This window comes from Scyliorhinus canicula, chromosome 18, assembly GCF_902713615.1.
Source record: "Scyliorhinus canicula chromosome 18, sScyCan1.1, whole genome shotgun sequence".
NCBI classification, from domain to species: Eukaryota; Metazoa; Chordata; class Chondrichthyes; order Carcharhiniformes; family Scyliorhinidae; genus Scyliorhinus; species Scyliorhinus canicula.
In genome coordinates, this window is record NC_052163.1 from 29048825 (window position 1) to 29064473 (window position 15649).

The following is a 15649-nucleotide window of genomic DNA, read 5'->3' on the forward strand; positions in this document are numbered from 1 at the left end:
TTGCAATTGGTGCTCTCGTAAGAAACAAAATCTTGAATCAGATATATCCCCGGTTTCCCTCTCTCTCGGTAACCCCATTTTCTTTTGCATATCAAGCACTAGAATAAATTGTTACAGGAACGCAGTGAAAAAAGAGTATTCAATCCAAAAGATTAGGAGGGGGGAGGGGGGTTAAGCAAGGCAGTTAAGGATAAAATAATGTTATTATTGTGCAGATAGTTGGCCCGCATTCCCGTGGGCGATTCCGAAGATGAAGTGCAATCATAACTGAAAGCATGATTAAAGTAGTAAGTTCAATCGTGGTTTTAGGTGATTTCAGTATATTAGTGGATTGTGACCTGACATTTTCTGCGTATCTGAGGTCCTATCTTGTTTGACCCCACTGAGTGGCTGGCTCCAGCCCATGTCCCAGCCCACACTCCCTGCCTCTCTGATTGCTGCCTGTGCTCCATTCATTACTCCTCGTCACTGCTCTCTGCTTCTTGTTCCTTGTATCTTAACATGCCAACACACTGTAGCTGCTGTGTGGACAGGGATTGCCAGTAGCAATCTGATTATGGATTACACTACAATTTTGAAACTGAAGTGGTCTTTCATATTTTGTATTCAATGGTGCAGTACTATGATGGTATCCGTAAAATGCCCTGATGTGATGCTTCAAACCAGAAATTGCTCCTGACATTTTCCAGTAATCTGGTCTCATTTGCTCCCCTATTTTCAAGGGCCGGGTTTCCTATGCATCATTCATAAAGGTTTACTTTTTGATGGTCAGCTGAATCCAGTTGATTTTTAGTCGTGAATTTTTACAGATTCAAATAGCTGCGCACCCTGGCCAAAATGGTTCTTGAGCCCGGACCCCAGAGGTCCTGCCCCCAAACCCATCATTTTCACCAGGGATTGAACGGGTTATGGCGCGGGGAGGTATTTCACAAATCCATAGTTCATAGAATCGTAGAATGTACAGTGCAAAAGGAGACCATTCAACCCATCGAGTCTGCACCGGCTCTTGGAAAAAGCACCCAACCCAAGCCCACGCCTCCAGCCTATCCCAGTAACTCCACCTAACCTTTTTGGACACTAAAGGCAATTTAGCATGGCCAGTCCACCTAACCTGCACATCTTTGGACTGTGGGAGGAAACCGGAACACCCGGAGGAAACCCACGCAGACACGGGGAGAACGTGCAGACTCCGCACAGACAGTGACGCAAGCTGGGAATTGAACCTGAGGCAGAGGCAGATTTAAAAGTACAAAACAAAATACATTTTTGTAAGCAGCATTTCCAAAATGGGCTTTAGGTATTTGAGGAAATTATCTAAACCAACAGAGTTCTTTGGGTGAGGTCAGATATCCCTTTGGGATTGTTAAGAGTGGACTTGAATTTTGTGTAAAAAGTGGGTCAGGTCTGTGATGCTGTCAAGCTGTTAAGTCTTTTAAATCTCATGATCTTTAAATTTGGAAAACAAAACAGCCTGCGGTTCTGAGAAGGTTTGCCAGATTTGGAATGGGCATGTTGACATATGTGGAAAGGTTGAACAGGCTAGGCTTGTATCTGCTGAAGTTCAGAAGAGTGTATGATTGAAACATATAAGATCCAGAGGGGTCTTGATATGGAGAGTATGTTTCCTCCTGTGGGAGAACCTGGAACTAGGGTCACTGTTGGGAAAAATGGGGTCTCCCATTTTAAACTAAGATGAGGCTTAATCTTTTCTCTGAAGGTCATGAGTCTTTTGAACTTCCTTCCTGAAAAGGTGGTGGAAGCAGAGTCTTTGAATATTTTTAAGGCAGAGGTGAATAAAGAGGTAAGCAAGGGGTTATATGTTATCTAGGGTAGGCAAGGTGATGTTACTATCAGATCAGCCATGATCTTAAGGGTGGAATGGCCTACTGCGCCTTGTTCATATGTCCGTCTGCAGTTTAAAAAAACATGCTTGCAATTTCAGGAGATGGTTGTTGACATAAGCCTGAGAGTTATGGTTATAGGATGCTTGATGATTTGCACAACCTATCGTTATCACAATGGGAAGCTTCCATTGTAACTGGGACCAAGTCCCAGAACACCGAGGTGGGCCTTTTACACAGCCTGCCTCCACACTCGGCAGCCCCTGTGGATGCCTCCACAATGTTTTTTGGTTTGGAGGCCCAGTTCCAGTTTCACTTAACACCCCCCTCCGGGACAGAAATAAGACAGTTCAGGGATGCTTCTCCTGAGTAGTAGTATGTGCGGAATCAGGAAATGTCTCGGATTTGTACACCTGGCCCAGGAGTAAAAATTCGGCCCTTGGTCTCATTTCATCTGTTGAACTCAGTTTCCTGGCTCTGGTGGTAGTGATACCATTGACTCATTTCAAAAGCATTAGTTTGCATTTATATAGCACCTTTAAAATGAAAAAAAGTTCTAAGTGACTTCACAGATGCGTTATCAAACAAAAACTGACACCAAACACACGAGACAATTTGATCAAGGAGGTTGGTTTTGAAAAATGTGTTAAAGTTCTTGTCCAATTCCTTTTTGAAAGTTATAATTAAATCTACTTCCACTACTCTTTCATGCAGATTTCCAGATCATCATAGCTCAGTCTAATTCCTATCCCCTCATCTGACCTCTGGTTCCTTTGTCATTTACCTTAAATCTGTGTTCACTGGGCGTGATTCTCTGCCTTCGTTGTACTCTTGCTCAAGCGTAACGAGGCCGTGAATAGCGGGAGAGGCCATAAATGAGATTTGCGCCAGGCGCCAAACAGTTTGCGATGCAACTTGCCTGCTCCCGTAGGCAAAATAGGGATCTCTCCGTAACGTGACGAGAAACCGATTATCACCACTTAAGCCCCATTTCCATACAATTAACGGGAGCGACCCCATATCCAATAGCCTTCCGTCATTCAGCGGCCTCCCCAGCAAGTGCTCACGCTGGCGCCGATTAGTACTCCTTTTGAAAAACGTGAACCTAGCGGAAGGGCTTCTGTGGGGAGCCGAGGAGGTGAGTAGCCATGTTTGCTCACAGGCAAAGAGCCTGGGGTGCTGGGCTTGCCACCCCAATGCTTGGTATGGGGTAGAGGACCCTCGGCTGGGGGTGGGGACCCTCCGCAGGGGTGGACAGCGGTGAGGGGTGCACTTGGGGGGCAACCGCTCGCAGCACCACCATGCCAACCCCTGGATTGTGTGTACCCATTCTGTGGCAACCCCAGTCCCTGCCCGTCTGCCCTAATGACCACCCATAACCCTCACCAACTGCTGAGGCCTCTGGCTGAAGGCTATTGCTAATAGGGAATTGGCAATTGTGGTTAAGTGAGCACTTTACACATACCAAGTTGATTTGCATTGGTGGCTGGTCATGTAGCAATTGGGAGTTATTGCCTGGCATCCCAATCACACCCTGGTGGCCGGTCACTAGTTGAACACTACGAGAGGCAACTTCACGCATGCAACATCCGAACACCCAGGAGATGGTACACAGCTCCAGGGTCCGGGGACATGTCCACAGCCAGAGGGTGGGTGAGCGCCATGGGGGCCGGGGGAGGGAGGAATGCTGGAGAGATGGGCAACCGGTCCGAGGAGTCAGCCAGCATTATTGGTGCTGCTCCTCACACCCCCAACCACCACCCCTTAACTACCACCCGACTCCCCCGGTGCCCTCAGTGATGCTCAACGTGCTTAGCCCTCCCATCTCTACCAATACGCTTTGGTGTTTCCCCAGGATTCACAGCTGAGGTGGAGGCGGCCAGCTGCTTAACTCGTCCCATGGCCTTCGATATCCCTGGTGGGCGTCCTCTGGGGCTTGTCGGCAGCACATGCACAGCCATGCCACCCTGTCCCTTGTGCTGACCTCGAGACGTGGAATCATCGGAGGGGTGGAATTTGGGGGAGTTGGTGGCCGCTATCCCCTGTCCATGGGACGGGTCCAGCTTGGCTCCCAGTGCCCCCTCCTCCTGATCGGTGTCCATAGGGCCCTGGGGTTCACAGCTGATTCGATCCCAGCTGCCCCTGCATCATCTGGCTCTGCCAGCCCTGGTGGTTCCCCATGGTGTGCACCATAGTATCGACGCCCTCAGCGATGCTGTTCAGTAACTGGGCCATGCTCTGTAGCGTCTCAATCATGCCCACCTGCGACTGGGACAGGCTCCGCAGTGCCTCGGCCATCCCCATCTGAGAGCAGGATGTCCCGCAGAACCTCAAATAGGTCGGCCTGGTACTGGTGATATCCCCCTGTGATTCGGACGTTCTGCCGAGACCCTCAGCCATGCCTGTCACCGACTGCGCAACGCCTTGGACACCTTGGACACCTGGTGCCGACGTCGTGTACCAGACACTCCACTGCGGTTGCCACCCATGCAGTGTTGGTCTCGGTGTCACACCTTGCCTGTGCCATCTCCTGCGCCCGTAACTTCTGGGACTCCAAGCGGCTGTTGATTTGCTGGAGTTATGCTGACATCTCCCTCTGAATGTTCAGGTTGCTCCCTATCATCTCAGTCAGCTCCGGGTACCTTTGTACCACATGCTCAGCATAAGGTTGGGATCCAGCAGCTCTCCGACTGCTGTATTGCCTGGGCGTTCCTGCCTCCACCTGATGTCCATCATCAGCGGTGTGGTGCTCACCAGATTGTGCCCCCAAAGCCTGTTCACTGACATCTTCCAGCGAGGGTAACGTATCTGCGCTGGTGGAGGCTGGGGATGATGGCTATGCTGCGACTACGGTTGCATCCTCGGAGCTCCCCTCTGAAGTGTTCTACTTGGAGTCAGGAGAGGGTGCCGCCCGGGATGGGCTGGCACCGTTGGCTGAAGGACCTGTGGGAGAATGGACAGTGGTCAGGATGGGTCAGTCAGTAAGGCAATCACTACTCACGTTTGACTGATCCCTCAGGTGGAGCCCGGCGGTTCCTCACATCTGCGGCGTCTGACAGTCTCTGCATGGCTGACCGATCTGTCCTTGGCCATCATCTCCAGGGCACGCTTCTTGAAGGAGGTGAGGATTCTTGAGCGGCATTCTTCCCGACCCGGCGGAGAGGGCCGTACCGGCGCCGAGGAGCAGCGTGAACCACTCCGATATTGGGCCGCCCGGTGTCGGGTCGGAGAATTCCGCCCCTTGTGTCCGGCACCCCTCTGCCTGTCTGGGCCCTCTCCTGATGGTTATTGGGGGCGGGGGAGCGTTCGTGTCTACTCATTCGTGCTGCCCGGTGTAGGTCAATGACGTTTTAACGGCACTGAAGGCCAGTCCTCCTGGTCATACCCCCCGAGCTGACAGTTGCCACCACCTCTTCCCAGGCAGCACTGGCTGCCTTGTGACTGATTCTCCTGGAATCCTCCGCACCTTCAGCAGCTAGGTCGGTGCTGGCAGGGTTGGCGGCGCGCCAGCTGGCGTCAAAGGGCTTGGCACCGCACCAACCAGCGGTGAAGGGCCTCTGTCGGCCGGCGTGGGTTGGCGCATGCACGGGAGCCCCAGCGTGTGCTGGCATCATCCCAGCGCTTGCGCAGGGGGGTTCTTCTCTGCGCCGGCCATGGCGATCTGCCAGGTCCCCCCATGTCCCCCCTGAGCACCCCACAGGCCGCCCGCAGAGCCAGGTCCCGCTGGTACGGACCTGGTGTATTTTACGCCGGCGGGATCCACCAAAAACGGGCAGCCACTCGGCCCATTGCGGTGCCGGAGAATCCGGCAGCCGGCATTGGGACGGCAGAGCGGGATTCACCCCCCCCCCCCCCCCCCCCCCCCCCCCCGGGCGATTCTCTAGCCCGGCCGGGGGGTCGGAGAATCCCGCCCCTTGTGTCTGGCACCCCTCTGCCTGTCTGGGCCCTCTCCTGATGGTTATTGGGGGCGGGGGAGCGTTAGTGTCTACTCATTCGTGCTGCCCGGTGTAGGTCGATGACGTTTTAACGGCACTGAAGGCCAGTCCTCCTGGTTATACTCCCCGAGCTGACAGTTGCCACCACCTCATCCCAGGCAGCACTGGCTGCCTTGTGGCTGATTCTCCTGGACCGTCGGTGGAACAGGACATCCCTCCTGGCCTCCACAGTGTCTAGCAGCCTCCCCAGGTCAACATCTCTGAATCTTGGGGCCAGTCTCCTGGGCGCCATTATTGCGAGCTGGCTGGGGTTGGCTGAGCATGTGCTTCTCGACCTTGTTAGTGGGGGGCTGGCAAGCGTGGTCCCGGCGAATCAGCTGGCGAGCCTTCATTTGCGACGAGAATTGCTTTGCCAGCCTCGCTTGGCCGAGCGCAGGGAAGTTCGTTACCACACTTAGAAATTTTTCCAAAGAATTGTGCCTTCTGATTACCCAGCCTTCTGCCACAGGAAACAGTTTCTCCTTACTAATTCTATCAAAGTTCTTCATTATTTTGAATACCTCCATCAAATCTCCCCTTAACCTTCTCTGCTTTAAAGAGAACAACCCAATTTTTTCGAGTCTCTCCACATTATTATTTAATTCCCTGGTACTATTCTAGTAAATCACCTCTGTGCCTTTGTTAAGGCCTGGACAAGTTTCCTAAAGTATGGTGCCTGGAATTGAGCACAGTACTCTAACTTGATCCTATCTCGTGTTTTGTAAATGTTTAGCCTGGTTGAATACGTCAAATCTTTGTTTGCATATTTTTTGCGCCGCTGCAAAATATGTATTGATGATTCTGTCATTTAAATGCAGATTTGTATCTGGTCTGTACATAGAACTAGTTATTCAGTGTGGATGCTTGATTGCACTGTTAAGGGCTGTAACATTTAACCCCTTCAAAAATAAAACAGTGCTGGATAATGCAAATACATTCATTCTAATTAACAAACTGCAGCATTTACAACTCACAGGCATAACATGTAGTTAAACCTAAAAATATCGCTGATATTTGAATGTGCAATTTTCAAAATGATGGCATTGTTAATTTAACTAGGTCAGTGAAGAGTATTTTACTAGAATAGTACGAGGGAAGAGTTTAGTTATGTGGGGAGACTAGAAAAATTGGGGTTGTTTTCCTTAGAGCAAAGAAGGTTAGAGGGAGATTGTCAAGCATCTGATATTTTACACCAAGTTTTATATTTTATAACTGCTATTTTTTTTAAATTAACTCTTTTTTTAGTCTTCCCTTTTCCCAACATAAAACGTGGTACCTCCTGTAACAATTAAGCAGAGGTAGTTTTAAGTGCACGTTTTAAGTGCAGTTTTAGGGACAGCACGATAGCACCATGGTTAGCACTGTTGCTTCGCAGCGCCAGGGACTCGGATTCGATTCCCTGCTTGGGTCACTGTCTGTGCGGAGTTTGCACGTTCTCCACGTGTCTGCGTAGGTTTCCTCCGGGTGCTCACCCAGTTTCCTCTAAGTTGGAAATCTTGTAACTGAATCCATGCTGGAAACAGTTGCGGTAAACATTGTTTGTAAGAAGATTTTAAAGTGTGTCTTTTGAGAGTGGAGTTTGGGAACCCTTGTGTGGCAATCACTTGGGGGGGGGGGGGGGGGGGGGTGATGTTGTAATTTGAGGAGAAATCCACAGAAGTTCGATTGGGTGACACCTACCACTTGGTTTCAGAGTGAGGTGTTGTCTGACCACAGTTAGCCTTTTGAGTTACAAGGACTGTGTTTACTGAGAACATGTATTTTGTAACCTTTGTTATCCTTAAAGTCTGTGTACATTTGTGAAGATAAGTGGGAGCGAAGGAGTACTGTATTACAGTCAACGTTTCATGTTTAGTAAATGTTTTATTTGTTAAAAGCCAATTAAAAGCTAATGTGACTCTGGCAACATTTTCTAAAAAAAAGTAAAAGTTATATTTGAGCCAGGGTTTCAATCTGGGACCATCCAATCCAATAGTAACATCAACTGGATCGTAACAATTATTAGGTAACTCCAATGAATTTATATTTATTTCTGTTGCAAAATGTTGAGGCAATTCATTTTGAATCTGCTTATGGTTAAACTTGTAAAATATTCCTATATTGAGTGTGGTCTGGTTCAATATGAGAAGATGGCTGTGGAGAGGAAGGGAATCGACGATGAATTATGGAGTTTGCAGCAGAGATCAAAGGTGATGGTTTCAGTCTATCCAACATTTGACAGGAGATTGTAGCTTGTCCAGGATTGGATATTTGACATGTGGTCTGACAGCATAGAGGCAGTGGAAGAGATGAGTAAGTGGTGGTGGAGAGGTAGAAGTGGGTGGCCTTGGTGTATGTGTGGGACATGACCCATTGTTTGAAACACATCAATAGTGTGTATTAGAATCACATGTAAGACAGCCTTCCTTCATTTTTGCAAAAACCTTTCCAGTTTTCATGTTCACTTTTTTTCTGATATCCCATTCAACAACATTGTTCACTTGCATAGCTATTAGGTCATCAGTGGACTGTGGGTACAATACCATCATTGCTACACTACCAGGCCCATTTTGCAAAGTTGATTTTGTATTTAACCTCCAGTTGAGCTTTTGACCACTTGTCCTCTCCATTAAAAAGACTGCCTCTGTTATGCATCAACCCATCTCCCACTGGATGCCTCAGCTATGTCAGTTTCGCCTCCAAACTTAACTATTCCACCATTTTCCTGCCTTGCATCATCCAGCTTATTGACATCCCCTGAACTCAGTGGCCTTTGTTGGTTTCCAGTTCTCAAGCATCTCAAACTTAAAATTATAATCAATGTGTTTCAATCCTTCATGACACCCATTTCCGATCTTTTTAATCTCCTGCAGTTTTACAATCTACTAAAACTCTGCTTTCCTCTGTCTTGGGTCTCTCGTTCACCACTCACTCCCAGCATTGGTTGTTTCTATTTCGGACATCTGAACCTTGTACTTTTGAAAATTCACTTTCAACCTCTCCTTTTTTATGATGTGGAGATGCCACTGTTGGACTGGGATGGGCACAGTAGGAAGTCGTACAACACCAGGTTAAAATCCAACAGGTTTGTTTCGAATCACTAGCTTTCGGTCCGCAGCTCCTTCCTCAGGTGAATGAAGAGGTGGGTTCCAGAAACACATATATAAACAAAGTCAACGAGGCAGGACAATATTTTGAATGCGACTCTTGCAGGTAATTAAGTATTTACAGGTCCAGACAGAGTGACTAGAGAGAGATCGGGTAAGTATCGACTTTACCAGAGGTGACTTTACTCCACCGGAGTGTGCTCCCTGCTTCTCAGTTGGTTTTTCACAGCCTTCCCTTGGACTTTGACTTGGATTGATGTCGCATTACATTCATCCCCCACCATCTGGCCTGGGCTTGCAAAATCCTACCAACTGTCCTGGCTTGAGACAATTCATACCTGTTTAACCTGTGATTATCCCTCTCTCCAGCTGCTCTGTCTGGACCTGTAAAGACTTAATTATCTGCAAAGACTTGCATTCAAAGTATATTGCATCATTGACTTTGTTTATGTGCTTCTGGAACCCACCTCGTCATTCACCTGAGGAAGGAGCAGTGCTCCAAAAGCTAGTGATTCAAAACAAACCTGTTGGACTTTAATCTGGTGTTATAAGACTCCTAGACTCTCCTTAAAAGCTGTGTCTTTGACCAAGCTGTTCGTTACCCTCGTATCTCCTCCTTTAGTTTCTGTCTGATTATGCTTGCAAACTGTTTTTCCACATTAACATTATTATGTAAAATGCATGCTGTTGTTAAGTGGTTGACACATAATGCCTTCTAAGGGGAACTGGCAGGCTACACCTTTTTTTTCAAATTAAACAATTTCTTAGTTACTTTTGTTAACTGATTTTATCTTTTCAGGCATTAGTTTTATTGGAGGTAGAATTAAAATAAGCCTGTTTTTATAACTATAATAGTTTGAATTTGGTAAGGGAAACTGGGGAAGGGCAGCAAAAATCACCTTCTGATGTTAACCACATCCTGAGAAGTAATAAAACAAATTGACTGCCACGGTTGTCTTATGCAATAGTCTCTTCAAACATGTCTTTCTTGTAAAGTCTTTGAAAGATGCACAAGGTATGATCACATGTTACTTAAATACAACAGGAACAACTTAATTTATATAAGAAAACAGATCTCTCACATTTCCTCCTTCATCAATAATTTAATGTTTAGAGATGGCACTCCTAAGGTCGGAAAACATCTTAAGCTGCTTCACAGTAACCTTGTAATAATCCCAAGAGGAGCAGTGTGTCATGCCAAATTGGTTTCTTTTAAACTGAAAATAAAGCCGCTACCACGGCACTCAAAACAAACATCCCAGCCCAGGACTATTGGGAAACTGCTGGTCCATGTCTGGCAGCTACATTTAAAGGTCCCGCTAACGAGCCCCAGCTGGATGGGCCTCCACCCACTCACAACGGGAACCTGTATTCTATGAAGCCCACAAGGAGCTCAACCAGCAATCCCCCTTGGTGCTCGTGAGGGTTATCACATCCCTCCCCCCATATGTCCGAATCATCCCTCTAATTCTTGCGATGATGAGGCCTCTTTCGTTGGAGGCAGGTGGAGCTGGATCAGGGTGCATGAAGCAGACTGAGATCATTGCTTCCTTGTTGAGCGCCGAAGGGCCACAGACGGAGGCTCGTCTTCGGCGCTGACCTCCGGCATAGGATTGATCTTCTCAGTCTCCATTTCGGAGACTGGACAAGATCTTGTCAAAGGACAAGATTCTGGGGTCCTCATAGGCTGAGTCCCCTTGTCGGAGGTAGCCACAACGTGCTTCAAGGATATCCCCTCTGCTAGAATCGTCTTCAATGGAGAGTGGCCCCTGCTTCACAGTTGGTGCAGGTGGTTTTTCACAACCCTCCCTTGGACTTTGAATTGTAAGAAACCGGACCAGTTTTTTCCAGCATGACTCCTCGGATCCATTGGGAGCTATCTCCAGAGTTCTGCACATAGACGGCATCTCCTGTCCTGAAGGACCGTTCGGGTCTTCTGGTGTTGTTATTTTTTTGGGGGCCTCCTGCTTTGACAACTGTAAGCTGAATCTGAGCACAGTTCTATAATCAAACAGGACCTCGGCCAATTTCCTATTCCGGGAACCAGCAGGTTGTTTCTTCATTCCGGTTTTGAATGTTTGACCTGCCCGTTCAGCCAGGTCATTAGAGGATGGATGGTATAGCACCATTCGGATGTGTCTCATGCCATTCAACTTCATGAATGCCTGAAATTCTCCTCTGGTAAAGTCGATACGAGGACCTCTAGTATACCGTTGGTTCAGAAACTTTTCTGGAATATTTCTGTTGCTGCATGAGAAATCATGGAGGACATGCGATGTACTTCTAATCATTTTGAGTGGCCATCAACCATAATAAAGAACACCTATACCAGGAGCAGACTAGCGAAGACCACGTGCACCAGCACACAAGGAGGCCAAAGGTGGTAGCTTCTGGTTCTCCTGGCACAAGGAACAATGCTTCACCACATTCTCGATGTCTGTATTGAGCCTGGGCCACCAGATGTAGCTCCTTGTGAACATTTTCATTTTGGATACCCCGAGGTGTCCATTGCGTAATTCATAGGATCACAGAATCTCTACAGTGCAGAAGGAAGCCATTCGGCTCATCAAGTCCGCACCAACATTTGGAAACAATATCCTACCTAGGCCCCAAGCCCCGAACCTATTGCAGTAAACCAACTTAACCTTTTGGACCCTAAGGGGCAATTTAGCATAGCCAATCATCCTAACCTGCACATCTTTGGACTGTGGGAGGAAACCTGAGTACCCAGAGGAAACGCACCTGGACACGGGGAGAAAGTGCAAACTTCACACAGTCAGTCACCCGAGGTCGGAGTTCAAAATGGATCCCTGGTGCTTTAGGCAACAGTGCTAACCACTGTGCCACCGGGCCGGATTGGGTGCTGACGTGGGCAGAGGACAATTACTCGGGCTCCCCACAGGATGATGCCATCTTCTACATGCAGCTCTCGTAGTTTAGTGAGGAAGGGCCTCATACCATCCATTGGGTGTTCTCCGATTCCATCTCTGAGGATCAGGTGGTGCAATTTTGATTGGGGTCCTTCTGGTTCCACAATTGAATCTCTGCTTTGCAAATACTGGCAAGGTATCCAGGACGTTCAAGGTCATGTGACTTCTTCCAGGTTCGGCAGTGGGTCCAAGCTTGTGGGCAGCGGGAGGAGACTCAAGGCATCTGCGTTGGTAATGTGTATTCCTGGGTGGTGTTCGAGAGAGTATTCGTAGGCCGCGAACAATAATGTCCAACTTTGGATTCGAGCTAGGGCGATTGCGTTTATCCTCTTGGAAAAGGCTCAGTCGGGTTTATGTTCTGTGTGGTTGTGAAATGTCAGCCGTAGACAAATGGGTGGAATTTCTTCACCTGAGAAATAACCTCCAATCCTTCCTTTTCGTTCTGAGAATAGCGTCTTTCCAGGTCTGACAGGGTTCTGCATGCATATCCTACAGGTCTCTATGCTATCGTCCTATCAATGGGAAAGGACTGCCCCTACTCCATATGGAGTATGTTCATGTTCATGAACATGTTCATACCAGTTCTCTGTCGGGTTCGTAATGAGCCAGGATGTTTGATAATAGCAACTGCTGCACACCTTTGTGAAGGCTTCATCCTGCAGCACCTGCCATAACCCTTCTGGTGTTTTTTTTTAACATTGTGTGTCGGAGTGACAATAAAGTGGTCAAGTTTGGGATAAATTCCCCATAGTAGCTTATGAGGACGAGGAAGGATTTTAATTTTCTTGCATATTGCAAGGTCGGTGCCTCTTTGACAGCCTTAACTTTATCCTCCATGGGATATCGCCCCCTCTAACTCCAGCGAGATTCTCCCAAAATCCCCGTCACATGACTACTGCCAGCAAGCATTCCTTTAATGCCAACTAGTCACTTCCAGCCACCCAAATGCTTTTGGGTAAGTAGTGATGGTATAAAAGTGAAGTTTAGGAGTTAAAAATCTCCTGGCCTAAAATCTCGGCCCCCACCCATGTAAGTGCGTTTTGCACTTTCCTTCTCCTCCAAAAGTTGTTGGGAGTTCAAATTGACCCCTTTTGTCCTCACTTTTGGTTTGTTGTTGCATGAATCATACTGTTTAGAATATGAATACTTCTCTAAAGTTTGCCTGTAAATATGAAAGTAGTAATTTTTATTAAATTCTCTTGCAGGAATTACTGTTACCACTCTTTTTCGTTTTTGCCCTGGTTTGTTTAAGTGTTCTTGTACCTCCACAATTTTACTTGAAGACGCTCACCAGTGAGCCAGAGGAGCTGGATGATTTTGTACCACATAACTATAGACTTGGATATACACCAGTAAACAATCACACCAAGGAAATCATGGAGGAAGTAGCGACATTGCTTGGTGAGCATTAAATGTATCCAGATAAGAGGCATATTGTGCTAAATGTATTAAACACCTGGAGGCAAAATTGTGTCAGATGAGTCATATACACTTGTGAGAAACTAAACCGAGGTTTAATAGAGTGTACTGTAGAACGTGAACCTACAGTTACTCCATATACAAACGGGTTTAATGAGGCCTAGTCTTATCTTTGGTCTTGTGGTAGGTTTAGTCTTAGTTATGTTTGCTGCAGAGCCACAATGTTTTCAGGTCTGTCTTGGAAAGGGGTCTATAATACCACTGCTTTTAGATTGAACTCTCGGCACTGGCTGGAATTTTCCAGCCCCTGCAGTGGACTACTGATGGTGAGCCATTGAAATTTCTGTTCACGTTGGCGGGACTGGAAGATCCCGCCAGCGTGAAGGGCTCAAATTCTGCCGCTCTTTATTTTCCTTGCCAACTACGTTTCTTCGTGTGCATTGAAATAAGGATCACTTAAAATCTAAATCAATTGTAGCATTTTTGTACTTGTGATGAGCAAACACAAATCCATTCGATACGCGTGGAAATAAAAACCTTCTCATCAAACAATTAACTAACATTTTTGGCTTTTAATCAAAAGTGACCATTTCTAAGGTGTGAAGCCAATTCTGAATCTCTTAATATCATTTGGGCAAGTAGATGAGAAGAGAACCCGCAGACTGCTGCCAACTCCAGGGACTTCTGAGCTTAGGGTTTAGGTTTAATGTTAAATACTGCAATTCATGCTGTGGTGTTAAAAGATGTGCCAGTATTACAGTAATGTCACTCAGAGGTTGAGTTTATTATTGGAATATTAAATGTGATATATTAAAATTCCTGAATGTTTTATATCTGTATTGTAAATGCATTAAAACATTGTATTCCTTTTTCCCTCCTGTTTCAATGTTTATGCGATTTTAATTTCTAAGTTCCTCCTACAAATGTTCTATACTTCAACTTATATTTTGTAATTTAAAAAACAGTTTAAATTCTCCTCCTTTTTCACATTTTCTCCCAAATTTACACCCAACAATAAACAATAATGAGTAACGAATGCAATGTCATTCCCCATATCTATAACAACGATCCCATCCTCCCACCAACCCCAAACATTAGCCCGCATGTTAACATAAACAAATGACAAAAAGGAATCAGGAATCACCCATAGTCACCATTAACACATACAGTCCCCCTCCCCCCAACCCTCTCAGCCCCCACCCCCCCTAATGTTCGATGTAATCCAATTCTCGAAAGTGCATAATGAATAACGCCCGCCCGTGAATTGTAGAACCCCTCCATTCTTCCCCTCAGTTCAAATTTGACCTTTTCAAGCATCAAGAATTCCAGCTGCCCCTCCCCCCGCCACTCCAGGGCACAGGGTGGAGAGGTTGATCTCCACCCTAACAGGATCCACCTTTGGGTGATCAACAAGGCGAAGGCTACAACATCTGCCTCCGCACACGTTTCCAACCCCGGCTGGTCCGACATCCGGAATATAGCCTTCCTAGAACCTGGCTTCAGTTTCACGTGCACCGCTTCAGAGATTACCCGAAACACCTCCTTCCAGTAATCCTCCATCTTTGGGCAGGACCAAAACATATGAACGTGGTTTGCGGATCCCCCTCCGCAATGTTCACACACATCTTCTACCCCCTCAAAGAGCCGGCTCATCCTCGCCCTTGTAAGGTGTGCTCTATACACCACCTTCAGCTGTATCAGCCCCAACCTCGCACACGAGGTGGAGGTGTTCACCCTCCAAAGCACCTCACACCAGAACCCCTCCTCCATAACCTCTCCCAACTCTTCCTCCCACTTTGCCTTGATCCCTTCCAGCGGCGCTTTCTCCTCTTCCAAAATAGTCCTGTAAACCACCGATACTACCCCCTCCTCCAGTCCCCCTGTCGTCAGCGCTTTCTCCAGCAATGTGGAAGCCGGCTCTACCAGGAAGCTCTGTATCTCCTTTCTGGCAAAGTCTCGAACCTGCATGTATCTAAATATTTCCCCCTGCTCCAGCCCATACTTCGCTCCCAGCTCCTTCAATCCTGCAAACCGACCTCCAAGAAACAAATCTTTTAGTGTCCTAATTCCTTTCTCCTCCCATCTTCGAAAATTGCCATCCCACTTCCCTGTCTCAAATCTATGGTTCCCCGAATTGTCATTTCCCTTGACCCTACCCCCAACCCGAAGTTCTGGCGAAACTGCCTCCAAATACTCAACAAAGCTATTACTGCTGGACTCCCTGAGTATCTCCCTGGGCTTGTTGGGAGCGGCGCTGTTGCTAGTGCCTTAAATCCCGACCTCCTACACAAACTCTCCTCCATTCTGACCCATTGGGAGTCAACCCCTCTGACCCTGCTCCGTACCTTCTCCACATTCGCCGCCCAGTAATAATACATCAGATTTGGATTGTTTCGTAG

At 47.3% G+C, this 15649-nt stretch overlaps 1 protein-coding gene across 2 annotated transcripts in view; it reads left to right on the plus strand.

Moving 5' to 3' along the window:
* abca5 (ATP-binding cassette, sub-family A (ABC1), member 5) overlaps positions 1 to 15649 on the plus strand; it is a 134022-nt gene that overhangs the window by 958 nt on the left and 117415 nt on the right. For both annotated transcript variants that reach the window (XM_038776332.1, XM_038776331.1), the window contains exon 2: positions 13037 to 13232. In XM_038776332.1, coding sequence (XP_038632260.1) covers positions 13037 to 13232 — 196 coding nt within the window. The remainder of the gene's footprint in view (positions 1 to 13036; positions 13233 to 15649) is intronic.